Source organism: Oncorhynchus nerka, linkage group LG14, assembly GCF_034236695.1.
Source record: "Oncorhynchus nerka isolate Pitt River linkage group LG14, Oner_Uvic_2.0, whole genome shotgun sequence".
NCBI classification, from domain to species: domain Eukaryota; kingdom Metazoa; phylum Chordata; class Actinopteri; order Salmoniformes; family Salmonidae; genus Oncorhynchus; species Oncorhynchus nerka.
The window spans coordinates 36,187,541-36,210,826 of NC_088409.1; the positions used below are offsets into that span (position 1 = coordinate 36,187,541).

A 23,286-nucleotide genomic window follows, 5' to 3' on the forward strand; every position below is an offset into this window, starting at 1 on the left:
AAATATGTTTTTGTTCATTTTTGTGCAATGATTTCAGAACCATGGGATAGTACCAGACTATTTAAAGGTGTGTTGCTGGGTATGTACGACACAATCCCATCCAAAACTACACATTTGGTTAGTAGAGACCCTACTGAGTATTTTCCACCCCACTTTAGCTAAGACAGGTAGAACAGTTCTCTCTACAGCCCAATATTCTCAACATACCAATGTCAACATTGTATTTTTTTTTTCATTATTGGTATATATATTTTATTTATTTATTTATTATTAAATCATATTTTTGATTTGTTTTCATAAATTACTCAATGCATTTTCTTGATTTCACAATAGAGGTGTCCAGTGAATAAAATGCATTATCTTTTGAATTAGTTATCCACATTGCAATGTTTTGAAATGCGGCCTTTTATTTTGAAGGTTTCGTCATTACCGTACGAAAATGACATCATTGTTTGTGCTGATGGCCAAAACCATTGTCCACACTAGTTCGGTTGGGTCTTCATGGTTCATTGTCTCTTTGTGTCTCAAAATTTCTCACAGTCAAGATGAGGGAAATCGTGCATATCCAAGCCGGCCAGTGCGGTAACCAGATTGGGGCCAAGGTAAGAACCTATACATTCATCATCCTAATTGTGAACTTCTATAGTCGTCTAACTGTTGCAGTTTAATAGATTTAGTTTTTGTCCGGTTGGATTTGATACATCAGATTAGTATATATCGCGAGATGAGACCACTATGCTTTTTTAAAATTCATCACAAAAAGTGGTAGTGGCTTCCTTTTTAAACTTAATAATAAAACCTTACATCCTCAGTAATACAACTACAATGGTTTGGATAAATGTATTGAATTGACCGTCTATAGTATAGTAAAGGCTTGTTTCAAATGAATCAAGACAACTGAAACCTACTACAAAGAATGGATAATCATCCAGTCACATTCACCCTATTAGGCTACCATTTTATTTGGAGACTATTTAGGCCTATTGCAATATTATTTTATACAATATGCAGAGTTAATTGGGTGTGTGATTGCTACCATTTGTTAAAGTATTGTAACTCCACAATTAAAAACTATTTGATAAATGTATGTGTGTGTGTGAGCCGGTGTGTGGAATTGCGGTGTGCAATTGTCTAGGAATATCGGTTTAACAGGGTTCTCTGACTGACTGTCGGGACATGATTTCTTTCTCACCACCGGACGTTTCTGCGTCTGCAGCTCGCATTAAAGCTGCTCTCGCATGATTGTCTGAACTCAACCTATTATTCCCTTGTCTAAGTCTGTCAAACTGCAATGGTGACTTGCCCCTTTTGCCTGCATATGTGAGAAACTTGCGTTCAATATAATGGTGACTTGCCCCTTTTGCCTCGCATATAGGAAACTTGCGTTCAAGACAATCACATCTATTCGTGTAGCCTGCTATGCGCAAGAGCAATATGACATGTTTTCCTTCATATATTGGATCGATATATCGATTCGATTTATTCCAGCAGGGTGTGTAGATGCTGACAGAGTTTTCCATTGGTGTGTGAGAGGTGGTGCAGAGGAGTATTGAGAAGAGTGGGGCGTGCATAATTAACAATGATGGAAAGTGGATAAAATACATTTCGAGAGGGCTATCAGTTGTTTGGGCTTTACCAAATTGGAGAGACAAAATGTTAACCAAATGTTTGTTCACTTTGAGATAATATTCTTTATTTTGTAGGGAATGACTGGTTTGTGTTAGTGGTCCATTTCCCATGTACAATAAGCCTTGACATCATCAGATAGAAGTACCCCAACCCCACCCAGTCTCTCATAGGCCTATGGGTGAAACTGTTTGACAGTCTTTCTGGTTGAGAGCTCATATAGGCCTAAAATGGAGGACATAATGGTCCAGTCAGACCAATCAAATCCATATTCTCTGTATCAGGTTGTCATGCCTACCCCAGGTCCATGGTCATTATAGAGCCACAGAACCATACCAAGGTCATTCCTTCTTCAGACACACAGTACAGCTCATCATAATCATGATGGCAGAGCCGTTTCCCGCTGCTAGCGTTGATGTTAATCATGTCCATTTAAAAAGCCGGACCGTACAGTAGCACTGCCCGCCTCATCCTAATCAATGTCTGTCCTCCCCTAACCAAATTAGGGGCGGGTGGGGTGGGGGAGGGACATACAGACAGAGGAAACAGCTGACGTAACAGACGGTGAAGTCACTGGGTTCAACACCGATTTAATCTGATACTACTGGAGGAAGAGAGACAGACAGAGATGAGAAGAAAGAGCTAGAGAGAGTGATGGACAAGAAGGGGAGTGTGTAAGAAAGAGAGAGAGAGGTGCCCTATGAATAAAACATTTTCCTTTGGATTACACCATGGCACCGTCTATTCTTTTCATTCAACTTTTCTTTAGACTGAGAAGTCCTATTGAAACAATGAATCTCTTTTTTTGTAGAGAGACTTGGCCAAGAAGGCAGCTCCAGTATACAGGTTGATGATACTATCAGGTCATACATATACATCGAATGTCTCTGAGATCAATACAATTTCACATTCAATTGAAATCCACATTGAATGTAAGCTACTTCAATGGACAGTGAACCTCGCTGGTGTCCATGTAACTGTTTGTCTAGTAAAGCGTTAGTTAGAATAACATTACTGTTGGTCTGACAGTGAGGACGCTACCCCAACTAGGGTGTCATTGGGTTGGATGGCCACCGGCCGGCTCTGACTGACAGCCCAGTTGAAGGCATAGGAGAGTGGGTGTGGCACCGTCCGCTTTCCTGGCCATTGTTCCCATTCTTTCAAAGCAATTATTCTCATTTCTCCCTGATAACCATCTATCCTATCTATGGCTGTCCCTCACTCATCCTCTTTCTCTGACTCTCTCCCTCTCTCTCTGTCTCTCGCTCTCTCTCAGATTAAGGTCACTTGGTCATATTGCCTGAGCCTACATGGTTTATCAAAACACTGATTGCTACTGTATATTGAGTCCATACAGTTGAGTACCCTCAAATCTCTCTTACTGATCTGATATACAGACTGTTTATCCAGATTATCCCAAATCCTCCCTTAATGCTGCTGTTTACAGAAAATCAGCAGAGACACCGACATAAACAAATGTCTGAAACAAAAGGTCACACACACACAGACACACACACACACACACACACACACACACACACACACACACACACACACACACACACACACACACACACACACACACACAACACAATGCATGCTCCTCAAGGGCTGAACTAGACATGATTACAGATCTAGAGATGATCAGCTTTCTCAATTAACTCTGACTGCATGCAAATGGATTTCATTTGTCTAAGAAAAGATCTGTGGGTCATTTGTGTTCTATCCCTCTCCTCACATGGCCTTTTAAACACCTCCTCTGTTCAAATAACACTATTATAACCATCTATCTCAGTCTATGAATATTTAAATTGACCCAGGACCGACTTAGTGATTTGGAGGCCAGTCTTTTTATGGAATTATGGTAAAGACGTAATTTAACTGTACAAATATATTACCTTTTAATGTGCCATGAACACAACCAGTCATGATGTTTTCATCTGATTATCACTTAAAAAAGTAGGTTACCTTCGCACGTTCATTCAAAAATAATTCCAGGATCTGAACAGAGCACTGTGCACCTGCCAACTTTTCTTCAATTCGCAAGTGACCGAAACTATCTGGAGAAAGCATCCAAGTGAGCAAAACAGCGCCCCTCTGTCTTACTATATGTAGCCCATGTATTTGATGCTGTCTGGCCAAAAAAGAGTATGACATGCCACATACATGGGCTACACATACATGTCCTCTGCCTAGAAGACGATGGCAGTATTATCAGCTGCATCTGTCATTTTACTAAATAGTCTATGGGCCCAGGGATGGGTTTCTATTAAGGTAACATGGAATTGTTAGCTTAATAGTCATGGCAAGGATCATTTAGCTATTTGATTTAGAATTTTAGGACCCCTGTAGGTATAAAACAAAATACAAAAATATAAATGCAACATCTAAAGTGTTGGTCCCATGTTTCATGAGCTGAAATAAAAGATCCCATAAATGTTCCATATGAACAAAAAGCTTATTTCTCTCAAATGTTGTACTCATATTTGTTTACATCCCCATTCGTGAGCATTTTTCCTTTGCCAAGATAATCCATCCACCTGACAGGTGTGGCATATCAAGAAGCTGATCACTACACAGGTGCACCTTGTGCTGGGGACAATAAAAGGCCACTCTAAAATGTGTAGTTTTGTTATACCACACAATGCCATGGATGTCTCAAGTTGAGGAAGTGTGCTATTGGCATTCTGACTGCAGAAATGTCCACCACAGCTGTTGCCAGATCATTTTCATTTCTCTACCTTAAGCCACCTCCAACATCGTTGTAGATAATTTGGCAGTACATCCAACCGACCTCACAACCGCAGACCATGTGTATGGCGTCGAGCAGTTTGCTCGACGCCATACAGAGCTGTCCATACCAGAGCTGTCCGTACCAGAGCTGTCCATACCAGAGCTGTCCGTACCAGAGCTGTCCGTACCAGAGCTGTCCGTACCAGAGCTGTCCATACCGGAGCTGTCAGTACCGGAGCTGTCAGTACCGGAGCTGTCAGTACCGGAGCTGTCCGTACCAAAGCTGTCCGTACCGGAGCTGTCCGTACCGGAGCTGTCCGTACCAGAGCTGTCCATACCAGAGCTGTCCGTACCAGAGCTGTCCGTACCAGAGCTGTCCGTACCAGAGCTGTCCGTACCGGAGCTGTCCATACCAGAGCTGTCCGTACCGGCACTTCTAATTTTTGGGAAATTGCGTTCCAGCTCCTCTACAAAACAAAGTAGCCTATTGCTGATCTAGATTCACACACCGAGGCCAAAAAAATTGAGTAGGCTATTTGAGATTATGTAGATTTAAAATGCGCCAATTTGAATGCACATGATGCGCTGTTCCTAGTTGTTAAATGAGGGTTTGTAAAGTCATGGAAATTAGTTTAATAATATTTGTTAATGTAATTCATGAAGGCACACTTAAATATTATCAATCACTTCAAAATCTACATATCAGCCATTATCGGAATGACCTTTCAGTGCGTGTCTGTGTGTGCTGCGTGTGTACCAGTGCGAGTGGACCGTTGCTTGAGGAGAGAGAGCGCGACATTTCAGCAGCAGGTATAAAAAAAAAGCAACTTGGGGAGTGAAATTACTGCTGAGACCTTAGAAAACACTGGAACTAGTGTCTCTCCTGCAAGTTTGTAAAACTGTATATGCATGGGCTTGGTCTCATGAGTAGAAGGTATTGATGTAGGCAGTTACATCACTAGGGGTTGACTGCAAGCATATTAAACAACTTGGACTTTTTCTATTTTGCAGAACTCAGGAGAGACATCAGTTGTATGTTTAATGTTTGATCTTTGACTTCTGTCTACAGCTGTATTTTGATTAAAATTGTTAGGATTTATAAGTGCACATTTTGAGTATTCCTTATTTGTTTTAAGTACATAATGGAGCCCAGAAAAGTGGAACCAACATAATTTAATAAAGACAAAAGTATATGGTTGTAATGTTGAAATATTTTATATCAAGCTTGCCATCCATCATTCAGTTACTGCAGGCTTTTATTCAAGCCCTGGTCTAACCACAGTGTGGCATATGAACCTAGGAAACTGATGTGCTGTCATCAATTTTGTGTCTATAGTTCTGGGAGGTGATCAGCGATGAGCACGGGATTGACCCCACAGGCACCTACCATGGAGATGGCGACCTGCAGTTGGACAGAATCAGTGTCTACTACAATGAGGCAACAGGTACCACACTCCTAAATTGCCATGATCCTGCCACATGTTAATATGAAGCATATTTAACCCAGTCTATATGGCTATGCTGATGGAGAGTTGTTTTAGTAATGGTTTCTTGCAGTTTTCAGCTGATGTCTTTTCCCTCCTCTCCTCTGTCTCTGTCTCTCATGGAGGTGGTAAATATGTGCCCAGGGCCATCCTCGTGGACCTTGAGCCTGGCACAATGGATTCTGTGAGGTCTGGACCCTTTGGACAGATCTTCAGGCCAGACAACTTTGTGTTTGGTAGGTGGACATACAACCTGTTTGTAGGCAATGGATGGGGATGGATATAACAGAAAATGTGAAAAATATATGTTAGAACTAGGCACCCAAGAGAACCCAGTAGAATGTAATAATTTATTAGTGGGGGGGCTATTGATTATCATTACTAGATTTGTTTCATATACAATGTAAGTTAAATGTCTTGTCCTTCCTAATACTCCCTTCTCCCCTTTCTTCAGGCCAGAGCGGTGCTGGTAACAACTGGGCAAAGGGCCACTACACAGAGGGAGCAGAGCTGGTGGACTCTGTCCTGGACGTAGTGAGGAAGGAGTCAGAAAACTGTGACTGCCTGCAGGGTTTCCAGCTCACCCACTCCCTGGGTGGAGGCACGGGATCGGGTATGGGCACCCTGCTCATCAGCAAGATCAGAGAGGAGTACCCTGACCGCATCATGAACACCTTCAGCGTGGTGCCCTCACCAAAAGTACTATCATGTCAGCCGTATTTGCAATTCATTTGTGCACTGAATTATCAGAAAATAAGAAACCCATAAATGTGTATTGTTCAAATATGTTTAATATCTTGCAGTATTTTTTGGGACTATGTACACTATCGTTCAAACGTTTGGGGTCACTTAGAAATGTCCTTGTTTTTGAAAGAAAAGCACATTTTTTTGTCCATTAAAATAACATCGAGTTGATCCGGAATATAGTGTAGACGTTGTTAATGTTGTAAATGACTATTGAAGTGGGAAGCGGCTGATTTTTAATGGAATATTTACATAGGCGTACAGAGGCCCATTATCAGCAACCATCACTCCTGTGTTCCAATGGCACGTTGTGTTAGCTAATCCAAGTTTATCATTTTAAAAAGCTAATTGATCATTAGAAAACCCTTTTGCAATTATGTTAGCACAGCTGAAAACTGTTGTGCTGATTACAGAAGCAATAAAACTGGCCTTTAGTCTAGTTGAGTATCTGTAGCATCAGCATTTGTGGGTTCGATTACAGGCTCAAAATAGCCAGAAACAAATAACTTTCTTCTGAAACTCGTCAGTCTATTCTTGTCCTGAGAAATGAAAGCTATTCCATGCGAGAAATTGCCAAGAAACTGAAGATCTCCTCCAAAGAGGAGTGGGAGGAGCAAGAGGACAAGTACAGTACATTAGAGTGTTGTCGTGACGTTGTATTAGTTAATATGACGACTGTTGCTCATCAAATGATTAAAAGTTCCTAATTGCGTGATTACCTGAATTAAGCAATTATTAACTCATTAACCTGGGGCACCATGGGAAAACAAGTTTTTATTGAGTTTCTATTTCCCAAATTAACTCAAAGAATATCAGAATATCGATTTTACAACAATTAACCAGTTACCTCTACAATCTCGTTCTGAACGTCGTATAGTCTGTGAATCTGCACGGACCCGGGTCTCACCAATGAGTTCATACCACACCAATCTTAGTTGAATAAATATTTACGAGAAAGCTAAAATTATGATAAAAGATACACATAGACAAAACACATTATAGGCTATTTATTAGAACTTAGTATAACGGGCACACTATGGCGCGTGTTACCCAAAATGGGGATTTCAAAGAGAGAGAGAAAAAAGAACGTACACGAGAAATATATATTTGGGTGAATTTGTCAGCTATGCTATTCTAACCCTAGCCTTGCACCAAACTGCCGCTCTTATTGGTCAGAATATAATGATGTAATTACGTGGGGAGGACCTCCGAGGATTCTCTGCGTGGACCGTTCAGGCTGCTCGATGACGCACTTCCCCGGCTCACCTTTCTGGTCGTCCTCACGATGTCAGCATCCTTTTGGTTTAGGAGTCTGTTCCCTCACCCTTGCTCTGGAAGGGGTCTTCTGAGGACAGACAGCTCTGTAGCTCAGAGCTCACAGCATAGGGATGAAACCGTTTAGATACCCTGATTCGCTGGGATTGGATGAAAGGGGGGGTCCGGCTTGAATTTACCCGCTTAGACACAGCTACTCCTCCGTAGCTTGGGTAGAAAAAGATTTCTGTCTTCAAACTTGTGTTGCGTTCTGGGTTCGTTTACTTTTTAGACTGTGGCTGCAGCTTGGGACACGTAGTCTTCTCTGGAAATTCTTTACTCACAGGTTTTATACCCTCGTGTCAGAAGTGGGCGTAACCGCCTTTAGGGCAATTCTCTGGCCATACCAAGTTATGAGGGCAAGGTCTAGATTTGACTCAAATCCAATTTTAGACAACTAACTTCACATTTCATTACATTACATTCATTACATTTCATCTTTCCCAAAACATTCTCTTTGATTTGGATATTTTCCATACAACGTACAATGTATAAACATCAAACATATACTGGGAAAACTCTTCACGTTACAATGTTTTCATAATAATGTCATCTATTAACCTTTAATAACAAAACAAAAATGACATACATTTTCATATTCCATCTATCGTCATGACCACCATTGTGGCTGACGAAAACCATTGTTCCAAAGTCCCTTTATTTCATGTTTAATGTTCTGAGGCTGGTTCTCCATAGTAACAGGACAAAGGAATTTGTCTGTGGCCTGAGATTTACCAGGGGCGTGAGGGGTCATAAAACCCCCACATCTTCAGACCCCTAGATCTCTCCTCCTCTGTTGGGGTTGAGAGATAATCTGTAGGGTTGTGGTCTCCTGTAACCTGACCTGATCAGGACAGTCATGACAGTGTCTAGTTTGAGAAACAGACGCCTCACAAGTCCTCAACTGGCAGCTTCATTAAATAGTATCCGCAAAACAACAGTCAACATTAACAATGTCTACACTGTATTTCTGATCAATTTGATGTTATTTTATTGGACAAAAAATTGGATTTTCTTTCAAAAACAAGGACATTTCTAAGTGGCCCCAAACTTTTGAACCGTTGTGTATATTGAGTGTGTCTTCATTTTTTTAATGCTTCAATACAAATGTACTTGATGAGGTGGATAATATAAAGTACTTCAATCTCTCTCTCTCTTTGTTTCTTTCCAGGTATCAGACACAGTGGTGGAGCCCTACAACGCCACCCTCTCCGTTCACCAGCTTGTGGAGAACACAGACGAGACGTTCTGCATCGACAACGAGGCCCTTTATGACATCTGCTTCCGCACGCTCAAACTGACCACGCCCACCTACGGTGACCTCAACCACCTGGTGTCAGCCACCATGAGCGGCGTCACCACCTGCCTGCGCTTCCCTGGCCAGCTCAACGCTGACCTTCGCAAACTGGCCGTCAACATGGTGCCCTTCCCCCGCCTGCACTTCTTCATGCCCGGCTTCGCCCCCCTCACCAGCAGGGGCAGCCAGCAGTACCGTGCCCTCACCGTTCCCGAGCTTACCCAGCAGGTGTTCGATGCAAAAAACATGATGGCAGCCTGCGACCCTCGTCACGGCCGTTACCTTACTGTGGCCGCAGTGTTCCGGGGCCAAATGTCCATGAAGGAGGTGGACGAGCAGATGCTTAATATCCAGAACAAGAACAGCAGCTACTTTGTGGAATGGATCCCCAACAATGTGAAGACTGCTGTCTGTGACATCCCACCCCGGGGTCTAAAGATGTCTGTCACCTTCATCGGCAACAGCACAGCCATCCAGGAGCTGTTCAAGCGTATCTCTGAGCAGTTCACTGCCATGTTCCGCCGCAAGGCCTTCTTGCATTGGTATACTGGAGAGGGCATGGACGAGATGGAGTTCACTGAGGCAGAGAGCAACATGAACGACCTGGTGTCTGAGTACCAGCAGTACCAGGACGCCACCGCTGAGGAAGAGGGAGAGTTCGAGGAGGAGGCTGAAGACGATGACGCTTAAAGACAGCTTTGAAGATGAAGATTGTATTCGAAAGGCCAAATGAAGCTGAGAAACCACATGGGGAAAAAAACAACCTCAAAGTAACTTAGAAGCAAGAAAAAGTTCAAAGGGACCTAAAACCAATGTTGAGCATTTAAAAAAAAAAATCTAATGGGAAATATTATAGTAATGTAGACACACCCCTTGTGACTGCGAATAAATGAGCTAATGTTCATCTCTTGTCCTCATTTTTCCTGTACCAATAGGCATACTGTTTGACTGACAGATGTTATAAGTTATCATTCTATCCACAATGTGAAATCTGAGATAGAAAGATATGTGTTTTTTGTTGAGTACTGTGAGTGCTTTAGTCACAAAGTTTGATACGCTAGGGAGGCTGTTGATGCATACCATCATCATGGGCCAGAGATGAGGAAAGTTAGTTATATCATTGGAATAACAAACTCACAGCATGTGAATGAACACATTCTTCCATTAGGAAAACATATTACAGGCCCAAATCAGCGCTATTCCCGCTATGACAAGAGTAGCATCTGGATAAGATTAAGTGCAGCAATAAGGCTTGAACTGCCTCAAAATGGAACAAAACTATGAATATTCATGAACACAATAGAATAGGCCTATATTAGTATTGGTGCAATAGCCAGAAAATGTATATTTAAGAATGGTATGCTCTTACTCTTCCCATTCAATTGTTATAATATTAAAGGAAACAACATAAGGGAACGTTAATGAGTTGGGAAATGTGTACACCGTTTAATGTATTCAAATACTACACGTTCATAAAATAAACAAGAGAACAGACACTAGACAGGGGAAATGGATGTGTAAACACGGATGAAAATGATACCGGATCCCAAACTATCCGAATAATAATGGCAAGATTCACTCCTATTCCTATAATAAAGTAAAATGTCATTGGATCGCTCCGAATGAGGAAAAGGCGCTTTAGTGGAGATACTACACGCCCCTTTGTCTTTACAGCGCGGTAAAAAAAAAAATCGAATTCGTATTGCATGGCCGGGTGCCCAGGGGCAGGCGGAGGTTTTAGACCATTCCATTGGTCCTTCCGTGAAATCTCGAGTCACTCGTAGCGCCAAGAAATGCCCAAGTCATTCCTTTCATGTCCAATCAAGTCCTTTATAATAATGATCGAGGTTATTTTACCCAATCATCACAAATCAGAGCATAACTTGACAGCCGTTTTGATCAATAATATTATGGTCCCACCCACCGAAGGCGGGCAGATATTCTACCGGAAATGCACATTGTTTTTCATTGTTCCAAAGGCATGCACGGTAAGTGTGCTGTTTTAAATAAAAAGTGAATTTCCATAAACAATGTGTTCTATTAACAGTTGCACACATGATTGAGACATTGCTCGAGTATTTGTAATACACTGGCATTTGATGATTGCTTTAGCAATTACCTTTGCTGTCCTGTATTTTATACAGACATTTCCCAGACTCCAGTCCAGAGACATAACATGAACTGGACTGTGGACTAGATTGCTAACTCGCTAACGTTAGATCATTAACGTGCCTTTGAATGATCGAATTTGTAACTAACTTTAACGTCTCGAGCTGTATTCAAAACGTTAATTCATGACCACGATTACCATTTTTTGATGTTACTGATCAAATTGCTTTATCCACTAACGTTAGCAAGTTATCTGCCCACCTAGCTGGCTTGAAGATAAAACGTGTTCTTTATGGTAATTGGTGGCCTTGTTTACTGAATAAGTGACGGATAGTCACATTTAGAAACGTTCTGCTAACTTAGCTAGTTAGCTAGCTAGCTAACTATTCTAACGTTAGCTAGCCAGTGCATCCTGATAAAACAATCTAGTTGTCAAACTAATTACTGTTTTGCTGCCATGTTTTCTGTCCCTTTGGCTGATTTTAGATTGAAGGGTGAATGGAGGCAACACAGCTGATCGATGACTCAATATTGGAAGAGTCAGAGGAGGAGGATGATGGAGAGAAGCGAGGAGAGCCACTGGCCAAACTCAGGGTGTTAAAAAATAAACACATCACAGAGACTGGTGAGTAGAGCCCAGTTATGTCCCCATCCTTTCTATAATCTTTTAACCTTTACAAATATGCCTAGACTTGCACAACATCTCGCATTGCTGGCATTTTGTAGCATGCATTGCTTTCCCTCTTACTTTGTTTAATCAACACAAGATTTGAGATATTCAGCAGGTAGTTTAGCGGTTAGAGCGTTGGGCCAGTAACTGAAATGTTGCTAGATTGAATCCCCGAGCTGGCAAGGTAAAAATCTGTCGTTCTGCTCCTGAACAAGGCAGTTGACCCACTGTTCCCCAATAGGCCGTCATTGTAAAGAAGAATTTTTCTTAACTGACTTACCTAGTTAAATAAAGGTTAAATAAATAAAAATATATACAAACTTGTTTGTCAAAGTATTTCATGAAATAATTATGTCAGTTTATGACATGTTTATATTTGCTGCTAAATGCAGTATTTTATTGATACTCCTCTCTCTCTCTCTCTCTCTCTCTCTCTCTCTCTCTCTCTCTGTCTCTCTCTCTGTCTCTGTCTCTGTCTCTCTCTGTCTCGCTCTGTCTGTCTCTGTCTGTCTCTGTCTGTCTCTCTCTCTCTCTCTCTCTCTCTCTCTCTCTCTCTCTCTCTCTCAGAGTTGCCTCTCTACCAGGGAGAAAATGTGTTGGGTCGAAACCCAGACTCCTGCTCCCTGCCCCTTGTGGCCCGCTCTGTATCCAAGCAACACACCATCATCTCCATCTCAATGTTTCGCGGCAACCGTCGTCACGGCAATGTTGCCACCATGGAGACAGAGGCTTTAGTGTGGGACCTGGGCAGCATGAACGGGACAAGGAAGGGCCGGACCAAACTGACCCCTCACGTCCGCTACGCTCTGACCGAGGGAGAGTGTGTGGTAATAGCTGACATCCCCTGCCAGTATGTCTCTGTGGACCAGAGGGGGGGACAGGGGCACATGCAGAACCCGACAAACACACACTCTGGAAGGGGAAGGAGGACAGGGCCAGACAGGAAGGCCCAGCTCAGAGGAAGCCCTAGCGGCCAAGGTCTGGGACGAGAGACTGGCACACCGAAGACTGAGGGTAGAGAAGTTAATGGAGAGATTGGGGCACCATCGTTGACTGAGCTGGGTGGAAAAGGTACAAATCTGGCCAAACCCCTGTCGTTTGAACAAACCCCCACACAGCCTGAGAGGACACTGGTGCCTGAATCTGACTCCGATGGAGAGCGAGAGGGACGGAGAGACAAACGGGGAAAGTACTTTGGTAAAATGATGTTTTTATTTCACTTGCTGTAATCTCAACACATGGTGCTCTCATCTAGCTTTGTTGAAGTGTTTTGTAAATACCTATTTCTCTCCTTTCTCTCTCTCTCTCTACCTCTCTCTCTCTTTCGTTCTCTTTCTTTCTCTGTTAGTCTCTGATTCTGACTCGCACATGTCCAGTCCCACCTGTTCTACATTTCTCAGTCCTACAACCAAAGTCATTCCAGAGAGGTAAAGTTCCCATCCATCTATTCATTTACACTTCAGTAACCTGATATCATCACTGAACACTTAAGTATTGAATTATATTTTAAACTATAAATATATCATATATATTAGAATACAGTGGGTGTTTGTATTCCGTTTTCAAAGTGAAGTCTCCTTTCCTTGTATGTCTAACAGTGAGGACGAGAGCCCCATCACTCCCTCCTCCTCTGCTAAAAACAGACCCAAGAAAATAGTGAGCTTCAGTGAGGAGGAGAGCGACATGGATGGACCGAGACAGCAGCCCAGGAGAAGAAGAGCACAAGTGATAGTGTACGACAGTGAAGAAGAGGAGGAGGGGAAGGAAGGCACAGAGGCACTAGGAGAGAAGGAAACTGGCAAAAGGACAAGAGGAAAGGAGGATGTGTCAGTGGTGAACCAGGTCAGTCAAGCTGAGAGAGATCGATTAACCCCCTCTGCACCAATGGTGTCTACAGAGGACACGTCTAACATGGACAGTGACACAGACGTAGAGGGAGAGGAGGAGATGGGGCTGTCTGCACCTGTAAACGCTGTTAAGCCACCAGCCGCAACAGAACCTCCTACTACAGACTCTGACCCAGGCCAGATCCACCTGGACAGTGACACAGACGTAGAGGGAGAGGAGGAGATGGGGCTGTCTGCACCTGTAAACGCTGTTAAGCCACCAGCCGCAACAGAACCTCCTACTACAGACTCTGACCCAGGCCAGATCCACCTGGACAGTGACACAGACGTAGAGGGAGAGGAGGAGATGGGGCTGTCTGCACCTGTAAACGCTGTTAAGCCACCAGCCGCAACAGAACCTCCTACTACAGACTCTGACCCAGGCCAGATCCACATGGACAGTGATACTGATGTAGAGGAAGGGGATACTATGGACGGTGACTCTAAGTTAATGCTAACTGCTGCCGATGTGGAGAGGAAACCAGTAGATTCTGTCCCAGTGATGCAGCCAACAGAGATACACCTGGACAGTGATACAGATGTGGATGATGATGTTGTTGTGTCAGACAGTGCTACCAATGTTACCTCCTTCGTATCCGATCCGGCTGAGAAACCAGACGATCCTGCCCCTGCAGTGCCACCCGTAGAATTCCACCTAGACACTGACACAGATGTGGAAGAGGAGGACACACATTCCAAAACATTTCCAGAATCAGATTCTAGTGGGATCAGAACAGGGATTGCTGGTCCCCAGGAGATCCTTTTGGACAGTGATACTGATGAAGAAGACAACCCGTTTACCCCTCCGGCCAGCAGCAGAACAGCGGAGCTCCTTAATCCACCCACCAGTGTAGGACCTGCAGCTGCTGCTCCTCTGGAGATCAGGTCTGACAGCGACACAGACTTAGAGGAAGACGCCACACAGACCATGAACCTTCCTCCTAATGTCACCACGGTAACGGAGGATGCGGTGTTAGCGTTGCGACAGGCCGTGCTTCCATCACCCACAATAACAACAACAACCGGTGCTGTTACCAAGACAATCACTCTCAGGTCTCAGGACTCTGATGCTGACACAGATGCTGAGGAGGAGAGGTTGGAGCCCAAACCCCCCCAGTGTCGGCCCCCAGCAGGGATGGTCCCGGAGTCGGACCTCAGTGAGCCCAGTGACTTCATGGTGGACAGTGATACGGAGGAGGATGGACCAGGGAAGGCAGGCCAGGGACAGACTGCATGTCGGCTCAGAGAGGGGGCAGTTGGCCCCGGGCTGCTCCCCCTGGGGGGTTCCCCTGGCCCTCATCAGAAGTGCTCCACCCCTTTGGCATCGTCAGTACAGGAGGAGATGGAGACTCAGGCCTTCTTCTGTCCCTCTGACCCCTTCAGACGTAAGTCATGGATTGTATGGTTTGCATCTTAAATCACACCCTGATTCCTATGTAATGTACTGCTTTTGACCAGGGTCCATAGGGCTGTACGTTTGTTTATGTGTGACTCTGTGCTGTTGTTTTTGTCGCACTGCTTTGCTTTATCTTGGCCAGGTCGCAGTTGTAAATGAGAACTTGTTCTCAACTGGCCTACCTGGTTAAATAAAGGTAAAATAATAAATATAGGGAATAGGGTGCCATTTGGGACACAGCCATGGACTTTGACAAGAGATGATACATTTCCAGTGGAAACTGAATCTGCCGTATTCATTTGTAATCTGTCTCTCTATCTTTCCTCTTCAGGCCCAGCCCTCCCTCCTGTGCTGAGGCCTACAGCAGCATTGTCCTGCTCTGCATCAGACAGCCAGGAGGACGATGACTTTGTGGTGGCCGAGACCCAGTCATTTGTGTTTGAGGCCCAGAACCAGGGCCATCAGAGCAGCCTTCCAGTGGAACCAACCCTGGATGCTACGCAGCCCTACGGTCTGGAGCCTTCCTTGGGGGAGGACCGGGAGGAGCAGCCGAGCCGAGGCTCCTTCCAGCTGGGTCTATCAGACAGCAGCCACCTCCACCTCCAGGCCAGGGACCAGGCCTCAGAGAGCACCCAGGCATTCAGCTTCCCAGATGGGGATTCTGACCTGGAGGCCACCCAGACCTATGGATCTGGAGGGGGGAGAGAGGAGCCTGGCCTGGGTCAGAGGTCTGCGGTGTTCAGGAGGAACAGGCAGGTGGACTTTGTCCTGGAGGCAACACAGGCTTATGCTGCCCAGCCTCGCAGTGACACAGAGGAGGAAGATGAGGAGGAGACGCAGCCCTTGGAGTTCCCCACCCAGTCTAATGTTGCTACGACTGAAACCCTGCCCATGTCTGCCTATGAGGAAGAGGACGGTGAGGAGGAGGAATATTTGGTTGGGGCCAAGCCCCTGACCCCAGTAAGGAGAGGGAGATCTGGAGGAGCGAGGGAGAGAGAGGAAGAGGAGCAGGAGACCCAGACTGGTGAGGTGCTGACCAACCAATACCTCTCCACAGCTCAAACTCTGGACATGGTCCAGGAGAGTGATGATGAGGAAGAAGCCAAACCAGACTCGCCCAGAAGAAGACGGACCCAAAAACAGACAGTAGACGAGGAAGAGACACAGACTGTTGGATCCTACCTCTCCACTGCTGAAACCCAGCCCATGTTTACTGCTGCTGAGGATGATGATGATAATGAGGAGGAAGAACTCAAACCTCCATCACCCAGAAGGAAGGGAATGTCCCAGAGAGGGAGAGTAGAAGAAGAGACACAACCTAGTGAGTTCCTCACCAGCTCCCACATCTCCACCGCTGAAACTCAGCCTATGGGTACTTGTGACACTGAGGAAGAGGAGGAGGAGGACACCAAAGCTAAAGGACAGGCTCAGAGAGAGCGAGGGAAAGAGTCGGAGGCTGGGACAAGCGGTGTCAGCAGTAGAGGTAGAAGAGGAGCTAGAGGAGGAGAGGAGGAGAACTCTGAGACTCTAAAAACGCAGATGAGAGGGAAGGGGAAGGCTGTGAACACCGCGGGAGGCGGAGGGAGGAGAAAGGTGTTTCCTGAGGAGGAAGAGGCCGAGGTGGTTGAGCAAGGGAGGAGGGGAAGAGGAAGAAAGAGTGTGAAACAACAGAAAGAGGGAGAAAAAGAAAGACTTGAGGAGGAAGAGGGAATAGAGAAGGAAAGACAAGAACAGGCTGAGAAGGAACGGTTGCAGAAGGAAAAAGTAGAATCAGAAAGGGTTATGAAGGAACAACAGGACAGAGAGAGCATGGTACAGGAACTTAAAGAACAAGATGAGAGATTAGAGAGGGAGAGAGTGGAAAGAGAAGAAACAGAAAGGATGGAGAGAGAGAAAAGAGAAGAAACAGAAAGGATGGAGAGGGAGAAAAGAGAAGAAACAGAAAGGATGGAGAGGGAGAAAAGAGAAGAAACAGAAAGGATGGATAGGGAGAAAAGAGAAGAAACAGAAAGGATGGAGAGGGAGAAAAGAGAACAGGAGAAAAGAGAAGAAACAGAAAGGATGGAGAGGGAGAAAAGAGAAGAAACAGAAAGGATGGAGAGGGAGAAAAGAGAAGAAACAGAAAGGATGGAGAGGGAGAAAAGAGAAGAAACAGAAAGGATGGAGAGGGAGAAAAGAGAACAGGAGAAAAGAGAGCGGCTTGAGAGGGAAAGGAAGGAACGAGAAGAGCAAGAAAGACTGCAGTGCGAGAGGACAAAAAGAGAAAAGAAGGAGAGATTACAGGAAGAAACAGAAAGAATAGAGCGGGAGAGGAAAGAAATAGAAGAGAGGAACAGACTGGAGAGGGAGGAAAAAGAGAAGCAAGAACGATTGGAGGTAGAAAACAGGGAAAGGGAAGCGCTTGAGCGATCGGAGAGAGAAAGGGTGGAGAAAGAGAGGATAGAGGGAGAACAAGCAGAAAAGCAAAGATCGGAGAAAGAAAAAATGGAAAGGGAAGAAAAGAGAAAACAGGAGAGAGAACTATTGAAGAAGAAAAAGGAAGAGAAGGAGAGAAACCTGAAAGAAAAACTGGAGAGGGAGAAGAAGGAAAGAGAAAAGAGGGAAGCCGAGGAGAAAGAAAAGGAGATAAAAGAACGACAGGCAAAGGAACAAGGAGAAAAACAAGCCAAGATAGACGACGAAAATGAGCTAAAAACATCCAGGAGAGGTCGCAGAGCAACAACCAGGAGAACCGTCACGGTTCCACCCACAACGGAACCACAACCTGAACTTAATATTCTGTCCAGCACACCAGAACCAGTCCCAGCTAGTATAACTAGGTCTCGCTCCAACTCTTCCAACTCTGTCAGCTCTGAGAGATCCAGCATAGACACCCTGGGGAGCAGAAGGAGAGGGGGCAGGAAGACCACCAGCACCACAGAGCCAGCCCCGGGTCCAGACAACCCCACCCGCAACAGCACCAGGAGAAGGACGTTGGTAGGGACGGTTGTGGCTCCTCCTGCTGCTGTGGAGGTCACAGTGCAGGACATTCTCTCCAGCGAACAGTTTGTTGCCAGGAGAACCCGCTCCACCTCCACCAACTCCCACAGCTCCACCAACTCGGAGGTCTCCACCTGTATCGTGGATAGCGTGAGCTCTCAGAGCAAAGGGAGGGGAGGAGGCAGAAGGAGGAAGACTGGGACAGAGTCTCTCTCCCCCAGTAACAGGCAGAGTGAGCAGCCTCCAGCCCTCAAGCCCACAGCCAGAGGCAGGAGAAGCCAGAAGGTTGAGGATGATGGTCCACACCCTGTTATTAATGAGAATGCTTATTCTCAGGAGGCTGGTGGTACCACTAGAGGGCAGAATAAAACTGCCAAAACCAATGAGCCAGACCCTGTAGTAGCAGATGAAGAAACCACTCCAGCCCAGGTAACAGAGGACTCCCCCGCTCCTAGAGGGAATGGAAGAGGCCGGGGCCGAGCCGGCCAGAAAGACAACACACCTGAATCCACCACTACAACAGCAGGAGGGGACACTCCAAGTGAAGAGGGAGTGGAGTCTAAAACAGGTGGGAGAGGGAAAGGGAGGAAGAGGGGTCTGGAAGAGGAGGAGGAGGAGAACAGTGGGTTCAAGGTTCCCCGGAGGAAAGCTAAGGTTCAGAGGGGAGGGAGATGCAGGGCAGCAGAGGAAGGAGAGAAAGAGGAGAAACCTGCATCCACTCCACCAAAGAGGGGCAGAACCTCCACTGCACAGGTGAAAAAGATAGCAGAGGAGGAGAAGAGTATGGAGGAACAGAGTGAGAAGATGGAAGAGGAGGAGGCTGGTGCTGTGCAGAGGAAAGTCCGAGGCAGGCAGTCGACGGTTCAGATAAAGGAGAAAGAGGAACCTGTTTTGGACTCTAATTCTGTGGTAATGTTCTCTCTCTCTCTCTCTCTCTCTCTCTCCATCTGCTCCCTTCTAATAGACAAGCCTTTGAAAAGCTATGCACTCAATTTCTGTCCACACCCAGCTCCACTGTCTTCATACACTGACTCAGCCATTTCCCACTAGAGTAATGATTTCAATTAACATCATTCAGTGACTCCCAAGGCATCCATCTCTCTCTCCCTCAGCCATGGGAGTACTCTGACATCTCTGTCCGTTAGGAGTACTCTGACATCTCTGTCCGTTAGGAGTACTCTGACATCTCTGTCCGTTAGGAGTACTCTGACATCTCTGTCCGTTAGGAGTACTCTGACATCTCTGTCCGTTAGGAGTACTCTGACATCTCTCTGTCTGTTAGGAGTACTCTGACATCTTTGCATAACAGCCCTAGTAATGAATTAAGTGGTTCAATGTGCGTAACTGTCAGTTTGTATACACCCTGTATTACTGACTAATGATACTGTCTCTCTCTCTCTCTTTCTTCCTCTCTTCCCCCTCTCTTCTCTCCTCCCGCTCACTCTCTTCCTCCTCTCTCTCTTCTTCCACCCCCTACTCCTCTGCTTCAGGTGCCCCAGACCCCTACAGGTAAGGGCAGAGGTAAACGTAGGGCCCCTGTGGAATCATCACCACTAGCCAGGACCCCTCGCTCCTCCTCTGCCTCTCCCCTGTCCTCCCTCTCCTCCCCTGGGACACTGGGCCCAGAGAGGGCCGCCACGCAATCCTACAAGGTAAGCTAATGGAAATATCTGTGCGTGTTTAGTGTGTGTGTTTAGTGTCTGTGTGTGTGTTTTGTGTCTGTGTGTTCGAGCATGAATCTCTGATGCACAGTTGTGTATGTGGGTTTTGAAAGCCCTCCCTTCCTCTGCCTCATCCCTCTCTCCCTCCTTCCGTCTTTCTCTCTTTGACCCTCATCCCTGTCTCCCTCTCAGGTGTTGTTTACAGGAGTGGTGGATGAGGAGGGGGGGAAGGTGGTGTCTTGTCTGGGGGGCAGCCTGGCGAAGGGCGTGGCTGACATGACCCACCTGGTGACTGACCGGGTCCGACGCACCGTCAAGTTCCTGTGTGCTGTGGCCCGCGGCGTGCCCGTCGTCACCACCGATTGGCTGGATAAGGTTAGTCCCCACCCCCCCCACCAAGAAGTGAAGATGGACCTGAAGATTGTAAAAATAGAATGCACATCACTGTTATGTGTAATGGGGTGGTTGGAGTTCTTTCTGGAAGTGCTTTTGTACAATTGGGGACAATTTTGTACAAGAACTTCTGAGACATTTTTCTCTTAGTGTAATGACTATCTGATCATGGTTGGAGTCAGAGCCTTGTTTTAGCCTCAAACCCTTCCCCTCTTTCTCTGCACTCTCCCCCCCTCAGTGTGGTAAGGTGGGTCGTTTCCTACCTACTGACAGGTACCTGGTGAAGGACAGGGAGCAGGAGAACAAGTTCAGCTTCTGTCTGGAGGAATCACTGAGGACCGCCAGCACCCAACCTCTACTACAGGTACACACACTCTCCTCCATCCATCCATTTGCCCAATTCATCCCTTTATGTTTGTGTGTTAGTGTCCCAACTCTGTGCGAGTGCATGTATCTTTGTGTCTCCCATCCATGTTTATTCAAGTAGGCAATGCGCACACACCCCCCCTAGGAGAGCGCAGGCACTAGGCAAATAATGACTCATAGGAACCCAGGTATTGTTCTGCATACATACATTCTCCTGAGTCATTTAGATGGGTTTGTCACTGTGTGAACAATCCACACTTCCCGATGGCCTCCTTTTATCTACGACTACACACCATAGACTGTTAAAAAACACAAGACACACTAAAGCCGTGTCCTGAGATGATGGGTTTCTGTATAATCAAAAGTTATTTGTCACATGCTTCCTGAACAACAGGTGTGGACTTACGGACCCAACAAAGCAGAGAGAAAGAAAATAGTTAAACATGTAATAATAAAAGTAGTAATAGATACATAATGAGTAATAATAACTTGGCTGTATACAAGGACTACCATTCCCTAGTTGATGTGCAGGGGTACGAGGTAAGAGGTAGATATATACATACAGTGCATTCAGAGAGTATTCAGTCCATGACCTATTCCACATTTTGGTATGTTAAAGCCTTATTCTAAAATAGAAGTTTTTTAAATGATCATTTCAGTCTACACACAATACCCCATAATGACAAAACAGGTTTTTAGATTTTTTTGCAAATGTATTAAAAATCAAATAAAAACAGACCTTATCACAGGCAAGCTGCACTAACTATTAATGTTGTGGTTGTGTTTAATGGGCAGCTCTCCCATGAACTCAGTTCTGACTGAACAGCAAGCAGGCTATTATCTATTATCTATCTTATTCTTTCCTTTTTACTTCCTGTTTATCAAACTGTCTTCTTAGCCTTAGTGAACGCACTGATATGTACATTTAAAGGGGAAAATGAAACTCCAAATAAGAGCATGCCCTCTCCTCTCTCAGGGTTATGAGGTCCATGTGACCAGGTCAGTGTTGCCAGAGCCAGCCCAGATGAAGGACATCATCGTCTGTAGCGGAGCTCGCTTCCTCTCCACGATGCCCTCCACTCAGAAGGCCCAGGCCCGGACCCTAGTGATATCGTGTGGGGAGGACTGGTCTCTCTGTGCTCCTGCACTCTCTGCTTCTCTCCCCGTCCTCAGTGCTGAGTTCCTGCTAACTGGTATATTACAGCAGAGAGTGAACCTGGTAACCCATGTCCTCTCAGCCCCCAAACCCAGGGCCCAGCCAGGAGCCAAAGGCCAGGCCAGGGGGAGGAAGAGAATGTAACAAAGACCAAACTCACCTGGGTGGTATTCATTAGTGCATACTGTAGCAAAACCATATGCAACAGAAAACCAACACTAGTGTTTCTTATTGGACAAGTGCAGGTAATCCCTCCCTGTTTTAGTCTGTTTTCTACCATTAGGTTAATATGACCCTGTCTACAGGGCCAGGGAGAAGGCATTACAGTTCCAGAGAAGACCTGTGTGTGTGTGTGTGTGTGTGTGTGTGTGTGATAGCATGCAGCACCCACCTCCACCTGTATAGAGAACAGTAGCAGGACCAGGCCTCAGAGGAGTGGTAACTACAGTACTACCACCCTGGAGGGGCAGGAGACCATTAGACACCTGAGAGAGGGGAGGATTTGGATGTACAAGAGACAGTGGCAGCATCCCAAATGGGACCCTATTGCTTACTTTTCACAAGAGCCCTGCACTATGTAGGGAATAGAGTGCTATTTGGGACACAGACGTAAAAGGCTGTCGAGAGGAGACATCCACCTGTATGACCAACTAGACTAGATAGTTGAGAATGTATTCACTCTGATAAGAAGACAAACAAACCCAAGAGATGGAAATCTATTCCTATGTTTATGAGGGTAGAGAGAAAATACATGCAGAGAAATGCTCTGAATATATTTGTGTTCATAAAAAATGATATAAATATGAGTTAACATAGAGACGGAGTAATAGATGAGATCATTTACTTCCTATCCCAGTCATTTATTTGATGTATCTTCCTCTTTTCCTGTCTTCCTCCCTCTCCTGATCCTTTATCTATACTGATTAAAAGCCATCCTCTCGCCTTTTGTATAAAGATAACAAATATATATATTAGTGCCTATTTTACGAGGATAGTGTTGAATATACCAGGTATCTGTCTTCACCAGCTGTGATTGCTGAAGGGACATGTCTTCAATCTTAGAAAAAGGACCGAACTGATTGTCTTCATGCTGCTCGTCCATTTACATCTTTGTATGTCTAGGAGTTATGTGTCTTTATTTACCGACCAATAAACCTTTTGTACTGAACCTCTGAGTGATTTGTTCAATTGTGTTTGTATTTTTTGGGGGGTGGGAATTTCTTATGCCATATGTTTAGATGTTTTATAATATTTTGGCTATCTGCCATTTCATGAAGTGTTTTTAGGCCAATTATTGGCAGTCAATGGATGAGTGTTTACTGTGTTCTGTCACTTCATTTAGGCATTGTCTGGGCTTTGGGATGTTTTAATACATAATAGATATACTCGGTTGAGGTTGAACTAAATCCCTTGACACAGCCTTCACTTCTACCTCTCAGCTGAGTAGCCTATACACAATGCAGCTATTATAA

The 23,286-nt window shown here is 45.2% G+C and overlaps 2 protein-coding genes across 3 annotated transcripts; both read left to right on the forward strand.

Annotated features, from left to right (window-relative positions):
• The first annotated feature begins 476 nt into the window (after window positions 1-476).
• LOC115140944 (tubulin beta chain-like) lies at window positions 477-10,102 on the forward strand. Of its 2 annotated transcripts, none has more exons than XM_029679455.2 (5): window positions 477-602; window positions 5,696-5,804; window positions 5,969-6,079; window positions 6,298-6,542; window positions 9,073-10,102. In XM_029679455.2, the coding sequence occupies exons 1-5, from the start codon at window positions 546-548 to the stop codon at window positions 9,886-9,888; spliced, it is 1,338 nt and encodes a 445-aa protein (XP_029535315.1). In that variant the 5' UTR covers window positions 477-545; the 3' UTR covers window positions 9,889-10,102. The 2 variants fall into 2 exon arrangements, with proteins under 2 accessions (XP_029535315.1, XP_029535317.1); XM_029679457.2 differs by having other exon boundaries at window positions 5,705-5,804.
• Window positions 10,103-11,140: 1,038 nt separating this feature from the next.
• On the forward strand, window positions 11,141-22,982 carry mdc1 (mediator of DNA damage checkpoint 1). The gene is made up of 10 exons (XM_065028026.1): window positions 11,141-11,186; window positions 11,794-11,932; window positions 12,545-13,174; window positions 13,326-13,404; window positions 13,576-15,248; window positions 15,591-19,147; window positions 19,729-19,890; window positions 20,092-20,274; window positions 20,531-20,656; window positions 21,635-22,982. Exons 2-10 carry the CDS (start codon window positions 11,806-11,808, stop codon window positions 21,956-21,958), a joined length of 6,861 nt encoding a protein of 2,286 aa, XP_064884098.1. The 5' UTR covers window positions 11,141-11,186; window positions 11,794-11,805; the 3' UTR covers window positions 21,959-22,982.
• Window positions 22,983-23,286: the final 304 nt, after the last annotated feature.